At 36.8% G+C, this 20,927-nt stretch overlaps 1 protein-coding gene across 5 annotated transcripts in view; it reads left to right on the top strand.

Moving 5' to 3' along the window:
• opcml (opioid binding protein/cell adhesion molecule-like) overlaps positions 1–20,927 on the top strand; it is a 408,742-nt gene that overhangs the window by 128,231 nt on the left and 259,584 nt on the right. The window contains exon 1 of one of the 5 annotated variants that reach the window (XM_068223775.2): positions 17,962–18,587. The exons of the other annotated variants lie outside the window; for them this stretch is intronic. Coding sequence (XP_068079876.1) covers positions 18,584–18,587 — 4 coding nt within the window. The 5' untranslated portion in view covers positions 17,962–18,583. Of the gene's footprint in view, positions 1–17,961; positions 18,588–20,927 lie in introns of those variants that run through there. 5 annotated transcript variants of the gene reach the window in all.

The following is a 20,927-nucleotide window of genomic DNA, read 5'->3' as shown; positions in this document are numbered from 1 at the left end:
AAGGATAAGTCCAACCATGGTCTTTCATGTGATTAATCAATCTTCATTTACATATCAACATCTTTGACAGACCATCTCTTACTTTTCCCTCCAGAAGACCCGCTAGTTAATATTATACAGCACTTCTCTCCTCTCGGCGCTCAACAGTAGAAACACTTCAGCTGAGAATACAGATGCCAAACAATCATGCATTATTCAATTAACAACCCTTTTTTGAATTCCATCCTGAAAAGCTAAAACCTCCCAAATTCTGCCTTTTCAGCACCACTGAACCACATCTCTTCAACAAACAAGACACAATGCAGTTTTCTTGTGATCCACTGGGGGGCAAAGGCGCACCACCGTCTCATTTAGCCCAGAATGACATTGACCTATTTTGGAAAAAATACAAAAAAGACAGTAGTTTCTGTTTCTTTGAAATGCACCCTGTCTATTCCTATAGTAATACATATGCATGTTCAATAACACAGCGTTGTGTCAGAGCATCGCATCCTAAGTTTAAAAAAAAAAAAAGTACAGGATTTATTTGAAGACTTCAGCTCAATCTCTTGAGGAAGCCGAGGCAGATTTCTTTACTTCCATCACACCCGGTTTAAACCCCGAGGAAGCTTTTTGCTTGCTACCAGACTGACCTCATACTAACCAGCCAATGATGGCGGGATTAAAACTGCATCATCTTTTTAGCGCTATAAATAATCTGCCCCGAGTTCTGCCTCCGACTTCAAAGAGATGCAGCGCACAGATTAGCATGTGTCTTTAGCGAGGCGACGTCTATTAATAATGAGGGCTGTTTATCCTCAAGGGCACTCTGGGACGGGCCCAGGTTGGCGACATTGGAGCCTGAGTCAGGTTTTTGGGTGAAGACAGAGCACCTTGAAAAGGGGGAGACAGCACAATGTATTGAGGAGACGCGAGGGAGCTGGGTTAAATCTTTGGAGACTGTGAAGACGGAGAAAAAGCAGAGGGGAGGGAGAGAGACTGAAGAGGATACAAGCGTTAACTGGGGCTCTGACCATACGGATTAAACACAGGGAGTACCAGTGGCCCCGGGCGAGGGGAAAATTAGCTGGAGGTGAAGTGAGGACACTTGGTTGAGGTCATTGCGAGATTGGGTGTGAAGTTCAGAGCTGTGTGACATGAAGAAAGTACGCAAGCGTGTTTGATATGCTCTACATCCTCTGTTGAACTTGAGCGTGTTCTAGAACACTGCAAGGCCTACTTTATTAACTGTGATGTTCTTGAGACATCGGTGGGCAAAACTTTTCAGGTCGAGTGTTGGCTTTTGATTAGGGATGCACAATATTGAAAATATTGAACATTGTGATTATTTAGTTTTTTTTTCTGTGATATACAGCTGTAGTTAGAATTATTAGCCCCTCTTTAATTTTCTTTTCTTTTTAAAATAATTTCTCTGGGCTTTTGTGCTCAAAGCACCTACTGACTACTGGAGCTCAGACAAACTCGTACACTGCAGCATGACAGTGTGTGTGTGTGGGGTCATTAATGTGTGTTTTCAGCAGTATAGTGTTGATGGAGATCTTTTTAGAAATGCTAGGTGAAACGTCATTGTGGACGTTGATCATTTTCGTTCTAAAATGCCATTTTAGTATTAGAGTAAACAGGGCCTAAGTGTGTATTTTTCATGAGTGGGTTGCTGCTGCGACAGTCGTGGGGCAGAGGATCGCAATGCCGCCTCGACATCAGGATGTCTATCGGCCATTGGCGATGGATGATGGCATTGTCAATTCTCAACTGGCTTCATGTCAACTATAATCCCAATTTAACTTTGGAGAATCTGCAGTGACTATATTGTCAAATAATTGCGCAATACAATATTATGCGGCTCTATTTTTAATTACTTCAGATGTCTTCTGCTTCGTGGTTTTGTTTTTGGGGTACGTAATCACAATGTTTTTTTTTCTGTTTTATTTTTTACCTAAAAACTGGAAACTGCTAAAACAGTCGATAAAACACTGGAAGTATCACTTTAAAAACTGTGAAAAGTTTTGGTGTTTACCTTTGATTACTTCCGATTCTGTCTCTTTTGAGTATGTTTTTGTATCTGGAGCTTGTTCGCATGATCTTTTTTACCCTAATATTGAACAACATTGATACTAAACTTCAAAAATGGTTGACAAAAAACCGCTTGTCTTACTTTATAAACTGTGACTTCAATTCAGGTGTCTTACTTATAAAAGTTGTGTACACAAAAAACGAGGGTGGAAATGTGTGTACTTCACTTCCCATGCAAATATTTCAATCTATGAAAAGCAAAAAAGAAAACCTCACGTAAACATTTAACTAAAATATTGACTTAAACCACTGTAAAGTATCATAAAAGCAATAATCATTAATTAATACATAAAATGTACCCCATATTTTTACTTTCTAGGGTTTCTATGCAAAAAAGCTTTTTTTTTTTTTTTTTTTTTTTTTTTTTTTTTTTTTTTTTTTTTTTTAAGTGAGACCCCAGGTAAACACCATTTTTTACTTTTGATTCTCTCTTGTGTTTTTTTATTTTTTTTTATCTGGGGTGATTTATATAACTTTTTGGAAAATTGTCAATGTATAGTAAAAAATGGGAAACTATGTCGATGAACAGTAAACAGTGAAGACAGTTGATAAAATGCTGGAAGTTCTTTAAAAACTGTGATGTTCTAAAACAGTTGTGCAAATCTTTAAGTTGAGTGTTGTTTATTGATCACTTCATAACGTTTCATCTGTTTTGTTTTGTAATTGTGAAATGTTTACAAAATGCATGACAATAGAAAACTTATGAATTTAGGCTGTTGTGCTTGCCCTAAAAACACAAACAGTTAAAATTTATTCCTCTAGCACTGATATGTAAACTATAAAAAAAAAAATTGATAGAACAAATTTCTAATTAGTTAAGTTCTCATTAGTAAGCATTAACTTTTTATTGTGTATCATTATTTAGCTGTTAATTAAAATTGTGCATTTTTAAGAAAAAGATAAAAAAAGTTATTAAGAGCTCAGTTGATTTTCACATTTGTTTTCCACTTTTTGTTTTCATACTTTTTTTTTGTCCTTGTTTTTGTCAAGTTATTTTAAATAAAGAGTTGTTTTCCTTCAAATTAGAACAATGCATTTAAAGTTAAATATATTCAAATATATTTCTTAGCAATTAGACTGTGTAATTAAATCAGCAGCAACCCACACCGCTCTTGATGAAATGTAGAATTTTTCATGGAACATAAAATGCTGAACACTTTAGTCGGATTTCTGGAGTGACATTTTTGCCAACTTATATCAGCTGAAATGTTTAATCACCATTATATTATAAAAATCACCTAATAATTTTAATAATCAATAAGATATTTTGTACAAATTATGTTAGCAGAAAATGAGCATGATATAATACTTTCTTAAGGATTATGTGACTCTGGAGACTGGAGTAAATAAGCTGAAAATTCAGATGATCATCAATACAAAGATGAAAGTCTGTGCGCACAGAATGATAGGTCATGCCTTATCTGCTCCTACATTAACATATTTTACGTCTTTTATTTCTTTAGTTTTAATTTCCAAAATGAATCCTTAATGCACTAAACAGGTTTACAATGGTAATAAAGCTTGTTGATACCTTTTTAATGATATATGAATGAATAATAATGCTTTGTTTCGTTATTTCATCTTCATTAAGGAGCATGGTATTTACAGCTACTGTATATTTCTGTCCGTTTGCATCCCGTCTCTTTGTGCCCCCTGGAAGCAATGTTGCGAACTGCCGTTACACATAAAAACATTTTCCTAATCCATTTGTCTCACTGCAGCGTCACACGCGGACGAAGTGGTCATTTTGAACTGTCACTCACTTTATATACTGCTGGTGATTGGTTGCTGTCGCCATAGCAGCCAATGAGCTTGCTTCTAGACATTTTAAATGCCTCAGTGTTTTTTATTTTAGGTTTATGCACTGCATTTTCAGAGACCCTCCTTCACCCCAGCTCCACCTTTGTTTAGATCTGCCACAGGGTTTACATGTATATTATGTTTGCAGTATATTCTCAGACTGCATTTCTATGAATATATGTACTGGCAGTAGCAAGGGTTGGTACTTGCTCTGCCTTAGTATTCAAAGCAGCAGCAGCATAGCAGGTCTATTCCGCCAAGACTAAACACAACAACATCGCCAAACACAACTTTATTACCATACTAAATATTTCAGAGAGTTAAGTAGAAAACGGTTATTTTATAATATTTCACAATAATCCCTATTTGATACTTCTTTTAAAAAATGACATTTGTAAGGAAGGACATCCTTCAAAACAAAGGCAAACAATCTCACTGACATCAAAACTTTTAACTTCATGTTCCAAATGTAAATACCAAAATCCATCTCGGATACCATCTGGAGTGTATATAAGAAGTGTTGTTCTAGTTGATTTTACTGCTGTCTTCCCCTGAAAGCGGCTCATTGTTTTGTGCTTCAAAAGCCTGAGGTAGACGTTTGTCAAACCCGTCCACCTCCACAACACTCTCAACAATGTGGGTGCATTCATCACACCGAATTTGTCATCATAATAGCAAACCTTATCCAAAGACATCATCTGGGGAGAGCATTCCTGTAGTTACCTTGACACATTTTTACACTTCCTTTCAACACTTCTATAGCTAAAGAAGACGACTGATGACATTCGTAATTCACATTTGCGAGCATGTTATTTCAGCTCCCTCACTTCAAAATGACGTTGTTTGGCCAGTCAGTAATAAGAGAATATTTGCATCTGAAGGAAGCTCAGCATGCAGTTGCTCAGTCTAACAGGTTGTTATATATATATACCCAAACACACCAACTGTGTTTCAAATTATGGGTTGCACTGATGGTTTGGGAAGGTTTAATTGAAAAAGAAAAATCAAATAACATTAAGACTGTGCTACAAATAATCTGTATACCTGTACATAATGAAAACTAGTGAGAGTAAGTTTGAATTTGTTCCTTATTTTTAATTCATGAGAATAACATTTTGGTGGTATTTTTGCATATCACGGTTAGTGATGGGAAGTTCAAATCATTTTACTGACTCGGAACTTTGAGTCTCGTTCATCAAGATGAACGAATCTTTTTTCGAGTCCTTTCGTTCATTTGGTTCAATTTGCCAAAATATTATTAAAATATTATGAATTGCTTCCAAACACATCTACAACTAGCCCAAAAGGTTAATTGCATGACAAATAAGTCATAAATAGAATGTAAGAAGGAGAAAATAATAATTTAATGTTTACCTGCTCTTTTGTCTATGAATGCATTGTTGTCTCTTTGCTCAGCTCACCTCTTCATGTCTTCAAATGTCTGTGGTTCATTCACGTTACACTGACAGTCACATATAATCTTAATCAATGCACAGTATAAGCCGATAGGAGCCATGATTGTTCGTTCATCACGTGACAGAATGACTCAAACCCGAGGACTCGAGAGATGAACGGTTCAATTCTTTTTCCGGCTCTAAACGCGTATGATTGGCCCGTGAGGAACGAGTGACTCAGACCTGATAGAGGACTCGAGAGATGAACGGATCAATTCTTTTTCTGGCTCTAAACGCATATGATTGGCTTCTGCCAATGTGATGAAGACTTGAAATTAACGATACTACCTGCACAAATGTGCACACGCGCGGATGAACAAATGACTCCCTGAGAGGACTTGTAGTTCCCGAGTCATATTGAAGATTCGTTCAAAATCACGGTTTTCTTTTTCATTTGAATGCTGTACTTCTTTATTTTACTGACAGTACTGTACTATTTAAAATATGTCCATAATATTTTTATGGAAATACTTGTTTTAAGTTTTTGCTATTAATCATTGTCAGTGGTTAATGACATGAACAAATCCAATATTTGAGTTAAGGGATGGATACTTTAAGACTTATACAATAATACATTCTTATGTACATCTTGTAAAAGTCCACATTGTCAGTTTTACTTGAATCAAAGAACAAAGTTTTCTGTTTATTTTATTCAGTGTTAAACGTAAAAGATACTTTTTGGTCTATTTGTTATGCATAAAAATGTCTAATTGTATTGCAAATACTTGTCGTAGACTCGTAACATACTTATAATTATTATTAAAGTGTGGAAATTTGTGAAAATCAAACTCTACCATCAGTGAGTAATAAACTGAAGTTAGTAAGATATTCGCTCTGACTGGATCTTTTGAATCAGTGTGTAGTAAACTGAAGTGAGTACTAACTGGATATTCGCTCTGGCTGGATCTTTTGAATCAGTGAGTAGTAAACTAGAGTAAGAACTGAATTGGATATTGGCTCTGACTAGATGTTTTGAATCAGTACTTGACTGGATATTCGCTCTGACTGGATCTTTTGAATCTGTAAGTAGTAAAGTAGAGTGAGTACTTTACTGGACATTCACTCTGACTGGATCTTTTAAATCAACTAGTTTACTGTAGACTCACTGTGACTGGATCTTTTGAATCAGTGAGTAGTTAACTGGAGACTCGCTCTGACTAGATATTTTGAATGAGTACTTAACTGGAGATACACTCTAACTGGATCTTTTGAATCAGTGAGTAGTAAAATGGAGTAAGTACTTAACTGGGTACTTGCTCTGACTGGATCTTTTGAATCAGTGAGTAGTTTTCTGGAGACTCGCTCTGACTAGACCTTTTGAATCAGTGAGTTGTAAACTTCAGTGAGTACTTAACTGGGTACTTGTTCTGACTGGATCTTTTGAATCAGTAAGCAGTAAACTGCAGTAAGTACTTAACTGGGTACTTGTTCTGACTGGATCTTTTGAGTCAGTGAGTAGTTTACTGAAGACTCGATCTAACCGGATATTTTGAATCAGTGAGTAGTTCACTGGAGACTCACTCTGACTGGATCTTTTAAATCAGTGAGTAGTTAACTGGAGACTCGCTCTGACTAGATATTTTGAATCGGTGAGTACTTAACTAGAGATTCACTCTAACTGGATCTTTTGAATCAATGAGTAATAAACTGGAGTAAGTACTTAACTGGGTACTTGTTCTGACTGGATCTTTTGAGTCAATTAGTAGTTTACTGGAGACTCGCTCTGACTGGATATTTTGAATCAGTGAGTAGTTAACTAGAGACTTTCTGACTGGATCTTTTGAATCAGTAAGCAGTAAACTGGAGTAAGTACTCAACTGTGTAGTTGTTCTGACTGGATCTTTTGAGTCAGTGATTAGTTTACTGGATATTCGCTCTGACTGGATATTTTGAATCAGTGAGTAGTTAACTAGAGACTTTCTGACTGGATCTTTTGAATCAGTAAGCAGTAAATTGGAGTAAGTACTCAACTGGGTACTTGTTCTGACTGGATATTTTGAATCAGTGAGTAGTTCACTGGAGGCTCACTCTGACTGGATCTTTTAAATCAGTGAGTAGGTAAATAGAAACTTGCTTTGACTGGATCTTTTGAATCAGTGAGTAGTAAACTGGAGTGAATACTTAACTGGATATTCACTCTGACTGAATCTTTTGAACCAATGAGTAGTAAAGTGGAGTGAAGACTTAATTGGAAACTCACTCTAACTGGATATTCTGAATCAGTGAGTAGTAAACTGGAAACTCACTTTGACTGGATCTTTTAAATCAGTGAGTAGTTAACTGTAGGCTCACTCTAACAGAATCTTTTGAATCAGTGAGTACTTAACTGGAAACTCGTTCAGATGAGATCTTTTGAATCAGTTAACTGGAGACTATCTGACTGTATCTGTTAAATCAGTGAGTAGTTTATTGGAGACTCGCTCTAACTGGATATTCTGAATCAGTGAGTAGTAAACTGAATACTTGCTTTGACTGGATCTTTTGAATTGGTGAGTTCTTAACTGGAGATTCACTCTTACTGGATCTTTTGAACCAGTTAACTGGAGTCTCATTCTGACTGGATATTTTGAATTAGTGAGTAGTTCACTAAAATCTATTTTCTAACAATGTTCTTACTAGATCATTTGAATCAGTGAGTTATTTTCATAATCCCGATAGCACTCCAGAATGTACTCAATGAGTATTTCAATGATTTACCTATAAAGGGTTAATATTTACTGCAGGATAAATGTTGAAGAAAGTAATGAAACCTAATTGCTCCTATTTAAAGAAAAAAAAAAAAAAAAAAAACAACAGCCTACTTCCAGGTTGTCTATATTTTAATGGACGTCACACCCATAATTCACACGAACCATCACGGGGCATAGGGAAATGTGAATCATAAAAAGTGACAAAAATTATGAGGCAAATTTCATCCGTCGTCTAACAGGATGTTGAAACTCCCCCATCGGTGGCCCTGTCAGTTTTCTGTGAGCCGTTGCAATGGCAAACATATCATTAAAGCTCTCAGGCCTTGAGAGCTTTTCTCGTCTCCAGCCACACTGCTGATGCAAAGGGCTTCGGGGACGTTTTCAAGGCCTCAGCCTACTTCTCATCTGCAGACAGAGAGCTGCGGAGAGGAATAGGGCTCTGTGTGGTGCCTCTGTTTGGTGAGAGCAAATAACACGAGTCCACCGCTCCGCTTTGAGGCTGAACACAAGGCTTTGAGGCTTAAAAGAGTTTTCCAACCCGCGGTTTTTGTTTCTGCAATCACATCTCCATTTAATATTCAGAAAGGGATGACTTTCTTTAATAGTGTGGTGGCAGATTAATAAATAAAAGATACTGTACGTTTAATTGTTCTTTTGTAGCTCAGGAGAACTGATCTAATTTCTAATATTTATACATTTAGAGAGTTATATTTTTTAAGCTCTTGAATTTATACGTTTTTCCTAATCTACACTGTAATTTGTAAATATATTTATTTGTTCAATCAAACAGCAGGATGCAATTTGCGAGAACATTTCAGTTTTCTTGTTAAAAATCTGTTTTCAATTCAAATGTCACAAGCTCTTTTTAGGTTGATAGTCAACACCAGCATTTTTACAAATCTTTCATGGTGCCCAGGATATTATTTTGTTGTATTAAAAACATACAAATTCTGTCATCAATTACTCACACTTCACTCGTTTTTCTGTTCAACACAAAAATATTTTGAAAAAACATTATGGAACCCTGTAACTAGAGCTGTGAACCTACACTAGTCTCACGGTTCGTTACAATTATCATGCCATCGATTCGGTTCAATTCGATATTTCGGTGCATTGACGTTGCTTTTCATACACAGTTTTATATTTTCTACACAGCAGCAGTTCTTGTATTAAAATGTATAAATATGATTATTTTTATATACTATTTGTAATACAATTTTTTAATTTAATACAAACAGCGGTGCACCGAAGAAACTATTAATTTTGACACCTCTACCTGTAACACACGTGTCAAACTCAGTTGCTGGAGGGCCGCAGCTCTGCACAGTTTAGTTCTAACCCTAATTAAACTCACCTGATCGAACTAATTGAGCCATTCAGGCTTGTTTAAAACCTACGGGTAATGCCGAGTTCAGACTGCATGACTTTAACCAAAGTAGTTTAAAAGGCAAATCGGTGCTCGTTCACGCGAGTAACAATCACACAATGTGAACTATCAAAGACGTGATTTGAGAGAATCACAGAGGAGTCGCCGATACCCATCATATATTTGGCATGCTAAATATCTGGACCTTTCTGCGATTCAAATCATACTGTGTGAAATGAGTTTTGACTGAAAATAACATTTTCATCACCTACAGCCAATGAAAGAGCAGCATCCACTAGTATGGGTACCTGCAGGCCAGCGGGAAGTTGGGGCAGAAGTTAAAAGTGCTCATTTTCAGTTTATTTGGACACAAAAAATGGAGGAAAAACTAGAGTGAATTTGGAGCACCTGTGTCTGTTTGACTTGTCATCTAAGCAATGTCACAGCTGGGTTGGAATAAAAGAGCTGAGGATAAATTTCTAATTCCCTTCAAACCCAGTTGAGGAAATATGTACATTTTCTACCCCATTAAAGGCTTCTTTCTCATATGTAGTTGATAACAAAATATATAATATGTGTTTTTGGTAGCATGATGTAGTTTGGACTAAGTTGTTGGTGATTCTTCCTATTGTTCAGTCATGCAGTGGGAAAATCCCTGTTGCCGATCCATCTTGCAGTGTAAACAAAGCAGTGACAAAATGCTAGCCCAAGTAGTCATGAAGGTTGAAAACATCTGTGACACGACTACTATGATAATTATGCAGTCTGAACTCAGCATAAGTGTGCTGGAATTGAGTTAATACTAAACTGTTCAGGGCTGTGGCACTCCAGGAACTGAGTTTGACACCCTGCTGTAACCATTGAGTTCTCTAGTATTTGTTTTTGCTACTGTAGATGTCAACTGTTACCAGTTTCTGACATTGTTCCAAATGTTTTATTTTGTGTTCAACAACCATTTATATATTGAGAAATGTATTTTTATTTTGGGGTAAATTGTTCCTTGATTACTTCTTTTCAACTTCTGAATGAGAGCATGGTTTAAAAAGTATCACTTTTTCTATCTGTATTGATTAGTAAGCATTATCCTAATTATTATGTTTTCATATTAGCTGACCTCTGTCCACTTTTTCTGCTTTAAATGTTTTTTTTTTTTTTCTTAGCTTGTTTTAGGATTTGGAGATAATTGATTCTAAATATCCATAACAGATATACTGTCACTATACTCTATAGCAGTAAAACTATGGAATGTCAGAATAAAGGGCCAATCACAATAAGGGTGCTTTCACACTAGCACTCTTGGTCCACACCCAGGTCCATTTGACGTCAAAGTACAGTACATCTAGCTAGTGTGAACGCTGACTTTTAAACGTCTGCCTGAAAGAGGTGGTCTGGGGTACGGTTTGTGCGAACTTTGGTATGGTTAACTTTTGTTTTGAATGCAATCAGACTAAGTGAACTGCCAACTATACAACAAACTTTAGTTTTCATAACGTCCATTCGTGTGCGTGCGTGCCTGCGTTCGTGTGTGTGTGTGCGTGTGTGCGCGTGCATGTGTGCATGTGTGTGTGTGTCACCTGCTGTGGTGACAAGCGTGACTGACCCACTGCAAACAGTGATAATGTCTGCTTATCTTCACCAAAAATAATTTCTGCAGACAATACATTGTGTTCTGAAAGCTTTTAGTGTTTTTGCAGCAGGTAGATGCAAGTGGCTCTCTAAAGATTCAGTAATAGCAGAATGACCATGATATGCAGATTGCAGATATCCCCATTTTGGTTGGCACTTTGTTTACATTGTCGTCACCTAGCAACAGCTCTACACAAAACAGCAGCTTGATGACACAAGCGTACTGGGGTTCAAAAGGAAAAAAGCTACCCAGTCTCATTCTGAAAGCGTAGTCCAGCGGATGTTTCTGGAGACCTCTAAATACATCCCGGGAGGTACGTATTTGTGCAATTTTTGTTTTCGTGAATCCGCGAGAGGCCGCTGTGTGCACTTTTTCGTATCTCGAACGTCTTTCGCGAGTGCTGTTCGCGCTTGCACTGTTCTCACGTGAACCCAGCAGAGGCTGCTGTCTGACTGACCGAATGATTGACTGCGAGACCGGTCAATCGGCTGACCCACCCTCATCTTTCCCTAAACCCAACCAGTTTTACAGATTCACCCGCCTGTCCACTCACTTCCCTAAACCCGAGCAACAATTTAGAAAAGCCGTCTAGAAAAAGTAAAGCCCTCGTCTGATTTTTTTCACCACATTTTTGGATTTCACCACATTCTCATCCTGTTTTGAACTCATTCACTTTATTTTTTGGATTCTGTTTTTGTCTTACCTGATTTCTGGAACTGCTCTTCCCCGGCCTCAAACCTGGTCGCTGTGGTCAACTCGTCCTCTCTGCATCTGAAGTCCGCTGACGCACACGATGAGCTGAGTGGACAAACTGATTGCAGCGGGAAAGCCTTCCACACGGAGGTAAGCGGTCAGCCGGTAAGCGCGAAAGGGAATGGCGTCACACCGCCCCCTAGCGTTGCTATAAAAAAAATGAAATGCAGCCATATGTACCTCCCGGGACGTATTTTGCAGTCTCCAGAAACGTCAGCGGGACTACATTTTCAGAATGAGCCTGGGTTGGAAAAAAGACAATGTTAACAAAAACCAGCCGAGAGAGGGACTATCGAGCTTGAATTCTCGGATCAGGCATTCGTCCCAAGTGTGAGAGCACCCTAGATGGGATTTTCAGTTTTGAAAACATCAGTTCTGAGTCATAGCGCACTGCCTTTTTTATTGTCTTTAGAAAAGAGAAGTGCATTGTACTTTTTATGTTACTAGAAAACCACTTTATTAACCGTCTTGGTGCCGGAGTGCATGACATCGGGAGTTTACTTGAACTGCAGACACAGAATATTCAGAATACAAAGCATTGAAAGCGGTTAGAATGCGAGACAAAAAGTGTAATCAGGGTATAAGTCTTGCATAAAAAATGATGGATCAGCTAGTCAGTGGCATAGAAAGAGTAAATTCTAATTTAGAGTTTGTTAATGAGTTAATGAGCAATTTCTAAATGAAGATTGCATGTTTCTACAACATGTTTTGTTGTTGTTGTTGTTGTTGTTGTTGTTGTTGTTGTTGTTGTTGTTGTTTTAAAGGGGTGATTCCCTCATTCTGTGAGACAGATCTGCTTGTCGCCTGAGGGACTACACGATTTTACTTGTACAATCAGTTTTCTGTCTCTGAAGGCAAAAATGACATTTTCCGAACTCTTTGAAAACGGTCACATTCCTTAACTTTAGAAAGCACTTTAAATGGGCTTTTAATGAGCGTGTTTTCAGTTACAAAGTGCCTTTTTTGTCAAAAGATCTGATGTGACAGTTGAAAACGGTCTGCGGTTCTCTTTGTTCCACAGCCTTGCTGTTTCCAATACATTTAACAGTGAAAGAAGACTTCTCATTTACCATAGGATTGTGCAACATGTTTAATGTTCGCCGTTATGAATGGTGGCTTGTAAATGAAGGATGATGACACAACTGTGCGCTTTTATCTCTTTAAGCGTTTTTTTCTCTTTCAAGGCATCTCGGATGAGCTCCATTGCCTTTGTCATCAATGTCCAGATGTAAACGACATGGAAAAAAATCTATTTTAATTTCTAAAAACATATAGATTATTTTACTTTAAATCTTTACTAATATAAATCGCAATTTGTTAACCTTAATAAAATTTCATTAATTGAATGAATGAAAAACAACCATACATAAATGAATATATTAATTAGCATAATTAAAAAATATATTAAATTTATAAATTTTATTTAATGTTTTTTAAACTATTTTCAAAGGTTTAGCATTTGCTCTATATTTATTTATTCCTATAATCTATATTTATATTTTGATGTTATTTTAAGGATCTAGCAATAAAATTTATTGTTTATCATAAACAATAATTAATAAAGTACTGGTCTAAACTGATATATAATTGCGCTAAGTTGTATTAATGATTTCTAAAAAGGCCCAATGCTTATTATATCTTAGATTCTATAAGGGAATTGTGCATCAATTTTTTATTAAAATTTTTTACATTTTCATTTAATTGAGTTGGTGAATTAATGTTTTATTTTGCTTTGTTTTCTGTTTTTGTTTTGTTTTCTTTTATTTAACTTTTTCTTTTCTTTTATTTTTTTTATTTCATTTTTAAATTTTTGTTTTGTTTTGTTTTGTTTTGTTTTACTTTTTTATTTATTTATTTTTTTCATTTTTTATTTTATTTTCTTTTATTGTATTTTATTTTGTTTTGTTATTATTATTATTTTTACTTTGCTTTATTTTATTTTTATTTTATTTTGTTTTGTTTTGTTCAATCATTTATTAAAAGCTTTTATCTTGCTGTTTTTTTTTTTTTTTCATCCTCATTTGATTGGTATTCGGAAATGTTCTAAATTTCTACAAATCTCAGCCACATCACATTAAATTTATCCTTGATTTTCTCATTACTTTGTGTTGTACAGACTCCAGAGAGTCTCAGTTTTTTCAAGTTGGATGGCATTATTTCTATGCCTCTAGAGTGATATGTTTATTTACACTGTGTAACAGATGTAAATAATAACCCCTCCTGGGCTGCGCAGGTGTGCAGTGCTGTACTGCTCATGAGGGAGAATATCAGATGAAGATATGTGCTCTGTTTGTGTCTAAATATCTGCAACCAGCAAATAAAGTCATTCACTTTCAGGCTTACAGTGATCAACAAACACTACAGCATCAGCAGCTAAAGTGTATTGAGCTCAGCCTTCAGTGGTCAGCAGTCAGGTCTTCTTCATGGGAAGAATTTACATGACTTTGATGATTATCTGATGAAAAACTGCTGCTGTGGATCTCGCTTGAATATTTTATCGCCTGCTTTTCACAGGTCACTCACCTCAGTCTACATGATTCTGTTAAGGTTTGCATATTATCATTTGTTTCATTGATGTTCAGTTGGTTTAACCAAAATCAGTTTTATGTTACACCATTCATAACTTCAGGGCCAGACAGAATCTATGTGGACAGGTTTTGCTATTTCTGTGCTGAATTTTGTTCTGTGGATTTATGCGGAATGATTTTAAGAGTATAGTAACTAAAAGCTTAACACATTAAATAACTTTTTGACTTTTATTTAAGCTTTACAATGCAAATACAATCACCATAAGTTTGGTAAAGAAAGTCCTTCATATAATAGATCTACAGTACATTAAGACAAGGAAAGAAAGTATTACAAGAAAATATTACTTTACATATTGAGTTGTACAAAAATTCCATAAACATTTGCATATTCTTCAAAAATATTACTGAAATTTATAAAAAAACAAATATAAATATATCTACACACATTTACATAAGTAAATAGACTCGATGAGATAAATGATCTGCAGATTGATGTATGGGTCTGAATGAATGAATGAATGAATGAATGAATAAATGAATTAATCAGACAATGAGTCAATGAACAATTTAATAGTGCTAATAATCAATAAATCAAGTAAGTAGTATTTTTTTTGTAGTTTGAAAAATATTTGTTTGGTGTTTGTCTGATTAAAAGGCTTTTCTGTTAATATAGAAGATAGTGTTAATATTCTCTTTTAGAAATTATGTTCGATGTGTATATATTGATTCTAACATTTATTACATTGATACATTTATTCTGTGATTGTTATTTAATAAATAAATAGAAAGTTTAAAATAATAGCATTAACTTTTTTAGCATTAACCTTTTTAAAATGAGTTTTAATAGGTCAATGTTTTCATTCCTGATCAGTTTTTGACAAACAGTATTTAAAAACAGTATATTGAAAATACATTAATATTGTTCACTGTTTAGTTCAATTCTAGCTCAATTCCTGAGTTTGAATAGAATGTCAATATGTTTTTATTGTATTTTATTTATTTATTTATTTATTTTGAACAACAACAACAAAAAAATCTTGCATTAAAACTATTCTTTAAACAAAATACATTTCTTCATGGTCAAAATGAAGCAGGATGGAAGCACAAGCTTATTATTTTCCCCACACTGTATAAAATTATATGAACAATTATTTAGAAAACATATGTTTTTCAGTTCATTGTAATTTATTAAACTAAGTTAATCATGTTCTAACTTAATTTTATAAGTTACTCAATCTGTTTTAAGTCAGTTTAACATAATGAGTTTGATGGACTAATACGGTTAATTCGATTCAGCTTAATTTAGGGCAACCAGGATTGCCACACACATCATTTCAACTTATTTGTTCATTTACTTATCTCTTCTTTGTATATGAGACATTTTTGGCATATTTGACATATTATATGGTTAATTCACCTTTTAAAAACATGATTTGTATGGCAAACAGCCATTAACTGAAATTTCATCAACATATTCCTTTAATAGTGCGTATTTTTACAATCACCACTTTTACTCAATATATTAAGTTGAAATAAGATGTTATAATATTTTCAAATTATAAGTCGATATGACTATTATGAGTCATATGCTATGGATCACAGGTGTCAAATCTAGTTCCTGGAGGGCCGCAGCACTGCACAGCTTAGCTTTAACCTTAATTAAACACACCTGATCAAACTAATTGAGTCCTTCAGACTTGTTTGAAACCTACAGGTAAGTGTGTTGAAGCAGGGATGGAACAAAACTATGCAGAGCCGCGGCCCTCCAGGAATTGGATTTGACACCTGTGATAGATAGATAGATAGATAGATAGATAGATAGATAGATAGATAGATAGATAGATAGATAGATAGATAGATAGATGGATCGATAGATGGATCGATGGATGGATGGATGGATGGATGGATGGATGGATGGATGGATGGATGGATGGATGCGTAGGTAGGTAGGTAGGTAGGTAGGTGGATGGATGGATGGATGGATGGATGGATGGATGGATGGATGGATGGACTGGGTGGGTGGAGGGAGGGAGGGAGGGAGGGATGGATGGATGGATGGATGGATGGATGGATAGATAGATAGATAGATAGATAGATAGATAGATAGATAGATAGATAGATAGATAGATAGATAGATAGATAGATAGATAGATAGATAGATAGATGGATCGATAGATGGATCGATGGATGGATGGATGGATGGATGGATGGATGGATGGATGGATGGATGGATGGATGCGTAGGTAGGTAGGTAGGTAGGTAGGTGGATGGATGGATGGATGGATGGATGGATGGACTGGGTGGGTGGAGGGAGGGAGGGAGGGAGGGAGGGATGGATGGATGGATGGATGGATGGATAGATAGATAGATAGATAGATAGATAGATAGATAGATAGATAGATAGATAGATAGATAGATAGATAGATAGATAGATAGATAGATAGATAGATAGATAGATAGATAGATAGATAGATAGATAGATGGATCGATAGATGGATCGATGGATGGATCGATGGATGGATCGATAGATGGATCGATGGATGGATGGATGCGTAGGTAGGTAGGTAGGTAGATGGATGGATGGATGGATGGATGGATGGATGGATGGACTGGGTGGGTGGAGGGAGGGAGGGAGGGAGGGATGGATGGATGGATGGATGGATGGATGGATGGATGGATAGATAGATAGATAGATAGATAGATAGATAGATAGATAGATAGATAGATAGATAGATAGATAGATAGATAGATAGATAGATAGATAGATAGATAGACGTGATCATCACGTGAAAGACAGAAGTCACCCACATGCACTAAGAGCTGGAAAAATTTTTAATCTGTTAATTCCTTTTTTGTTTTTGAGTATTCGCTTTAAAGTCGTCTGTCTCTACATGATGTCACATGATGAACAAACGACTCAAAAACCCGAAGACTCAAAAGGTAAACTAATCATGGGTGTTTCTGGCTCAATCTGTACACATTGGTTAAGCTTATATGGGACTGTCCAGCCTGATCTCATGTGGAAACGTAAGTATTTTAGGTTTTGTCAGTTTAGTGGATAATTCATACAACTTTAGTTGAGTTGTGTGAAAATGTACGATTTTAAAAAGGAGGCAGGGCACCCCACCCCTAACCCCAACCGTTAGGGAAAATTGTACTAAATAGTACAAATTAGTTTGTACGAATTCATACAAATTAGCCACTAAATCAAAAAGTTACGAATTGCCGTGAGATTGCGTTGGACTGTCAATGTCAGGTGAACGCACGACTCAAATTTGAAGACATGCCAGATCAGAGTTAATCATAGACAAAACACCAGGTAACCAACAAAAGATTATTTTATCTTTCTTAGTATATTTGCATTCTAGTTTTGCCTTGTTTGTAGTGTGATCAACATTTGAGCTAGTTGTAGGTGTGTTGGTTACATCTCGTAACATTTTAATGCTATTTTGGCAACAAAAAAGATTAGTTCATTCTGATGAACGAGACTCAAAGATCCGAGTCAATAAAATGATCCACACTTCCCATCAGTGCTAAACTGCTGGTTGTCTTCACAGCAATTTAAAGTTACACACACTTTCTTCACGAGACTCTGAGTTTTGGATTCCACAAGCCTCCCTCATCCCCTCAGTCATCTGTTTAATAACCATTTCTAAATGCTTCAAACCATGACTCGACAGTCGGCTCCAGTTTCCGTTGCATCTGCTTGATTTTTAAAGCCGTTGTTTACTCCGCAGTCTGTCTGAAGCTGATTTTGAAGTCACGTATAGCTTTCAGAAACATGTATTCATAAGCCCTAAGGCCGAGCGGCTCGCGCCTCTGGAGTTTGATCCGCAGAAAGACCTTTCATCTCCAGACAGCCCGCACATAAAGTGGGCAGTGATGGTTTGTACGCTTTAGCGTTGTCTCGCCAAATTGCTGGCGCTTTACTCCAGGCTCCTTGAGACGACTTGAGCTGGGGGAGAAATCAGGAACATGACAGGCGGTGTCTAATCCCAGGAGGGATCAGAGAGAGGAATGATCTCACCTAATGAAAGCGAGCAGGTGATGAGAGACACCTACAAGTCTCTCCTCACAACACACTTCATTAATATTCCTAATCCCGACAGCAGCGATTCAGATGTCATTCACCACGCTCCAGGTTATTAGAGGGTGGATCTAAGCGCAGGTAAAGCCCTGATGGGAGAACATGTGGCGCTGACAGGGATGGCGATGTTCACCTATCATCTCCACTCGGCTGCGGAGAGAGACGCTTTGTGGCAGATCGACGCTGTGGAGACGTTGTTTTCTACATGGGTGAGCTTCCCAGGCGAGATAGCAGATTGACTTTGCTGTCTCCACACAGGGTGGGGGGTGAGCTTGGAGGCTTGTTGAGTTGAAGAAAGTTACTTTGGGCTAATTGGGAGATGTATAAATAGGGACTTTAATAGATGAATTGATGGATGGACAGATGGATTGATGAATGGGCAAACAAATAACCAGATGGATGTATGGATGGAGAGATTGTCAGATACACAGATGAATAGATAAAAAAAGATTAACAGATGGATAGATCTATAAGGTGGGCAAATGGACTGATAAACAGACAAACATATATGGATGTGAATGGACAGGCAGATGAATGAATTTACAGAAAAATATGAATGGATGGATGGGCAGATGGATGGATGAAAAGTCAAGCAGATGAACAGTTAGATGTATGGATGGAGAGATGGATGAATGGATAAACAAATAGATGTAAAGAGTGGACAGTTGGATTGCTAAACAGACAAACAGATGGATGGATGTGGATGGACAGATGTATGATGAATGTACCAATGGATGGACGAATGTACAAAAGGATGTATGGACAAATGTATGAATCTATGGGTGAACAGATGGATGAATGAATGGACAAACAGATGGATGTGTAGATGGATGGATGTATGAATAAATGGATAGATGTACATAAAAACTGATGAACAGACAGATGATGAAATATACAAACGAATGAATGGACAAACGGAAGGATAGATTCATTGGAGATGAACAGATTTATAGAATAATGTACAGATAGACTCGTATGGATGGACAGAAAAACAGATGGATGAATGGCTGGACAGATAGATGAATAAACAGACAAATGTACAAACAGATTGACGGATGAACGGACAAATGGATGGATGAATATACAAAAAGGTTAACAGACAGATAGGCAAATGGATGGATAGATGAAAGCATAGATGTAGATAAACTGGTGAATGGAGGGATGGATGTATGAATGGATAGATGGACAGATGAATAAATGCGTCAATGGATGCATGGGTATGGGTGCATGGATATGAATGGACGGACAAACAGGCAGATTGATGGATGGATGGATGGATGGATTTAAGATGAATAAATGAACTGATGGGTGAATGTGTGGACAGATGCACTTGTGTCAAAATAATAATTCTATAAATTATGTACAGTATTTTATGGGTAAAATATTACCACACAATTTTACCATAAAATAAGATATAGTCATATCATTTTTTAATGTATACATTTTATGACTGTATTTGATTTTTATGACAAATAAACCCCAAATAGAGGTTTTTATTTTAAAGATTTTCTAAAATTGTTGCAAATTTATTAAGAATAAAAAACCTGAAAAATCACATGTACATAAGTATTCGCTGCTTTTGCTCAAGATTTTGTTGATGCACATTTGGCAGCAAATACAGCCTCAATTAGTTTTTGAATATAATGCCACAAGCTTGGCACATCTGTCTTAGGGACTCTTTGCCCGTTCCTCTTTGCAGTACTTCTCAAGCTCTATCAGGTTTGCTGGGAAGCAATGGTGTACAGGCATTTTTAAATGTCTCCAGAGATGTTTAATAGGATTTAGGTCTGGGCTCTGGCTGGGCCAATCAAGGACAATCACAGAGTTGTTAAGAAGCGACTATTGATATTTTGGCGGTGTGCTTTGGGTCATTGTCCTGCTAAAAGATTAACCGTCGCCCCAGTCTGAGGTCAAGAGGACTCTGAAGCAGGTTTTTATTCTGGATTTCTCTGTACATTGCTGCATTAATCTTTCCCTCTATCTTGACTAGTCGTCCAGTTCCTGCTGCTGACAAACATCCCCACAGCATGATGCTGCTACTACCATGCTTCGCTGTCGGAATGGTATTGGCCCGGTGATGAGCGGTGCCTGTTTTATTCCAAATGTAACACCTGGCATTCATGAGTTTAACATGAGTTTAATATTAGTCTCATCAGAGCAGAGAATTTTGTTTCTTATGGTCTGAGAGTCCTTCAGATGCCTTTTGGCAAATTCCAGTTGGGGAGTTGCTTCCGTCTGGCCAATCTACCTTACAGGCCTGATTGGTGGAGTGCTGCACAGATGTCCTTCTGTAAGGTTCTCCTCTCTCCATAAAAAGAACGCTGGAGCTCAGACAGAATGACCATCGGGTTATTGATCACCTGCCTGACTTAGGCCCATCTTTCCGGATCACTCTCTGGATGGCCAGCCAGCTCTAGAAAGAGTCCTGGTGGTTTTAAACATCTTCCACTTATAAATGATGGAGGCCACTGTGCTCATTGGAACTTTCAAAGCAGCAGAATTTTTTCTGTAACTTTCCCCAGCCTTGTCCCTTGAGACAGTTCTGTCTC

This window comes from Danio rerio, chromosome 10 (genome assembly GCF_049306965.1).
Source record: "Danio rerio strain Tuebingen ecotype United States chromosome 10, GRCz12tu, whole genome shotgun sequence".
Lineage (NCBI taxonomy): Eukaryota > Metazoa > Chordata > Actinopteri > Cypriniformes > Danionidae > Danio > Danio rerio.
This window is presented reverse-complemented; position numbering and strand designations above follow the sequence as displayed.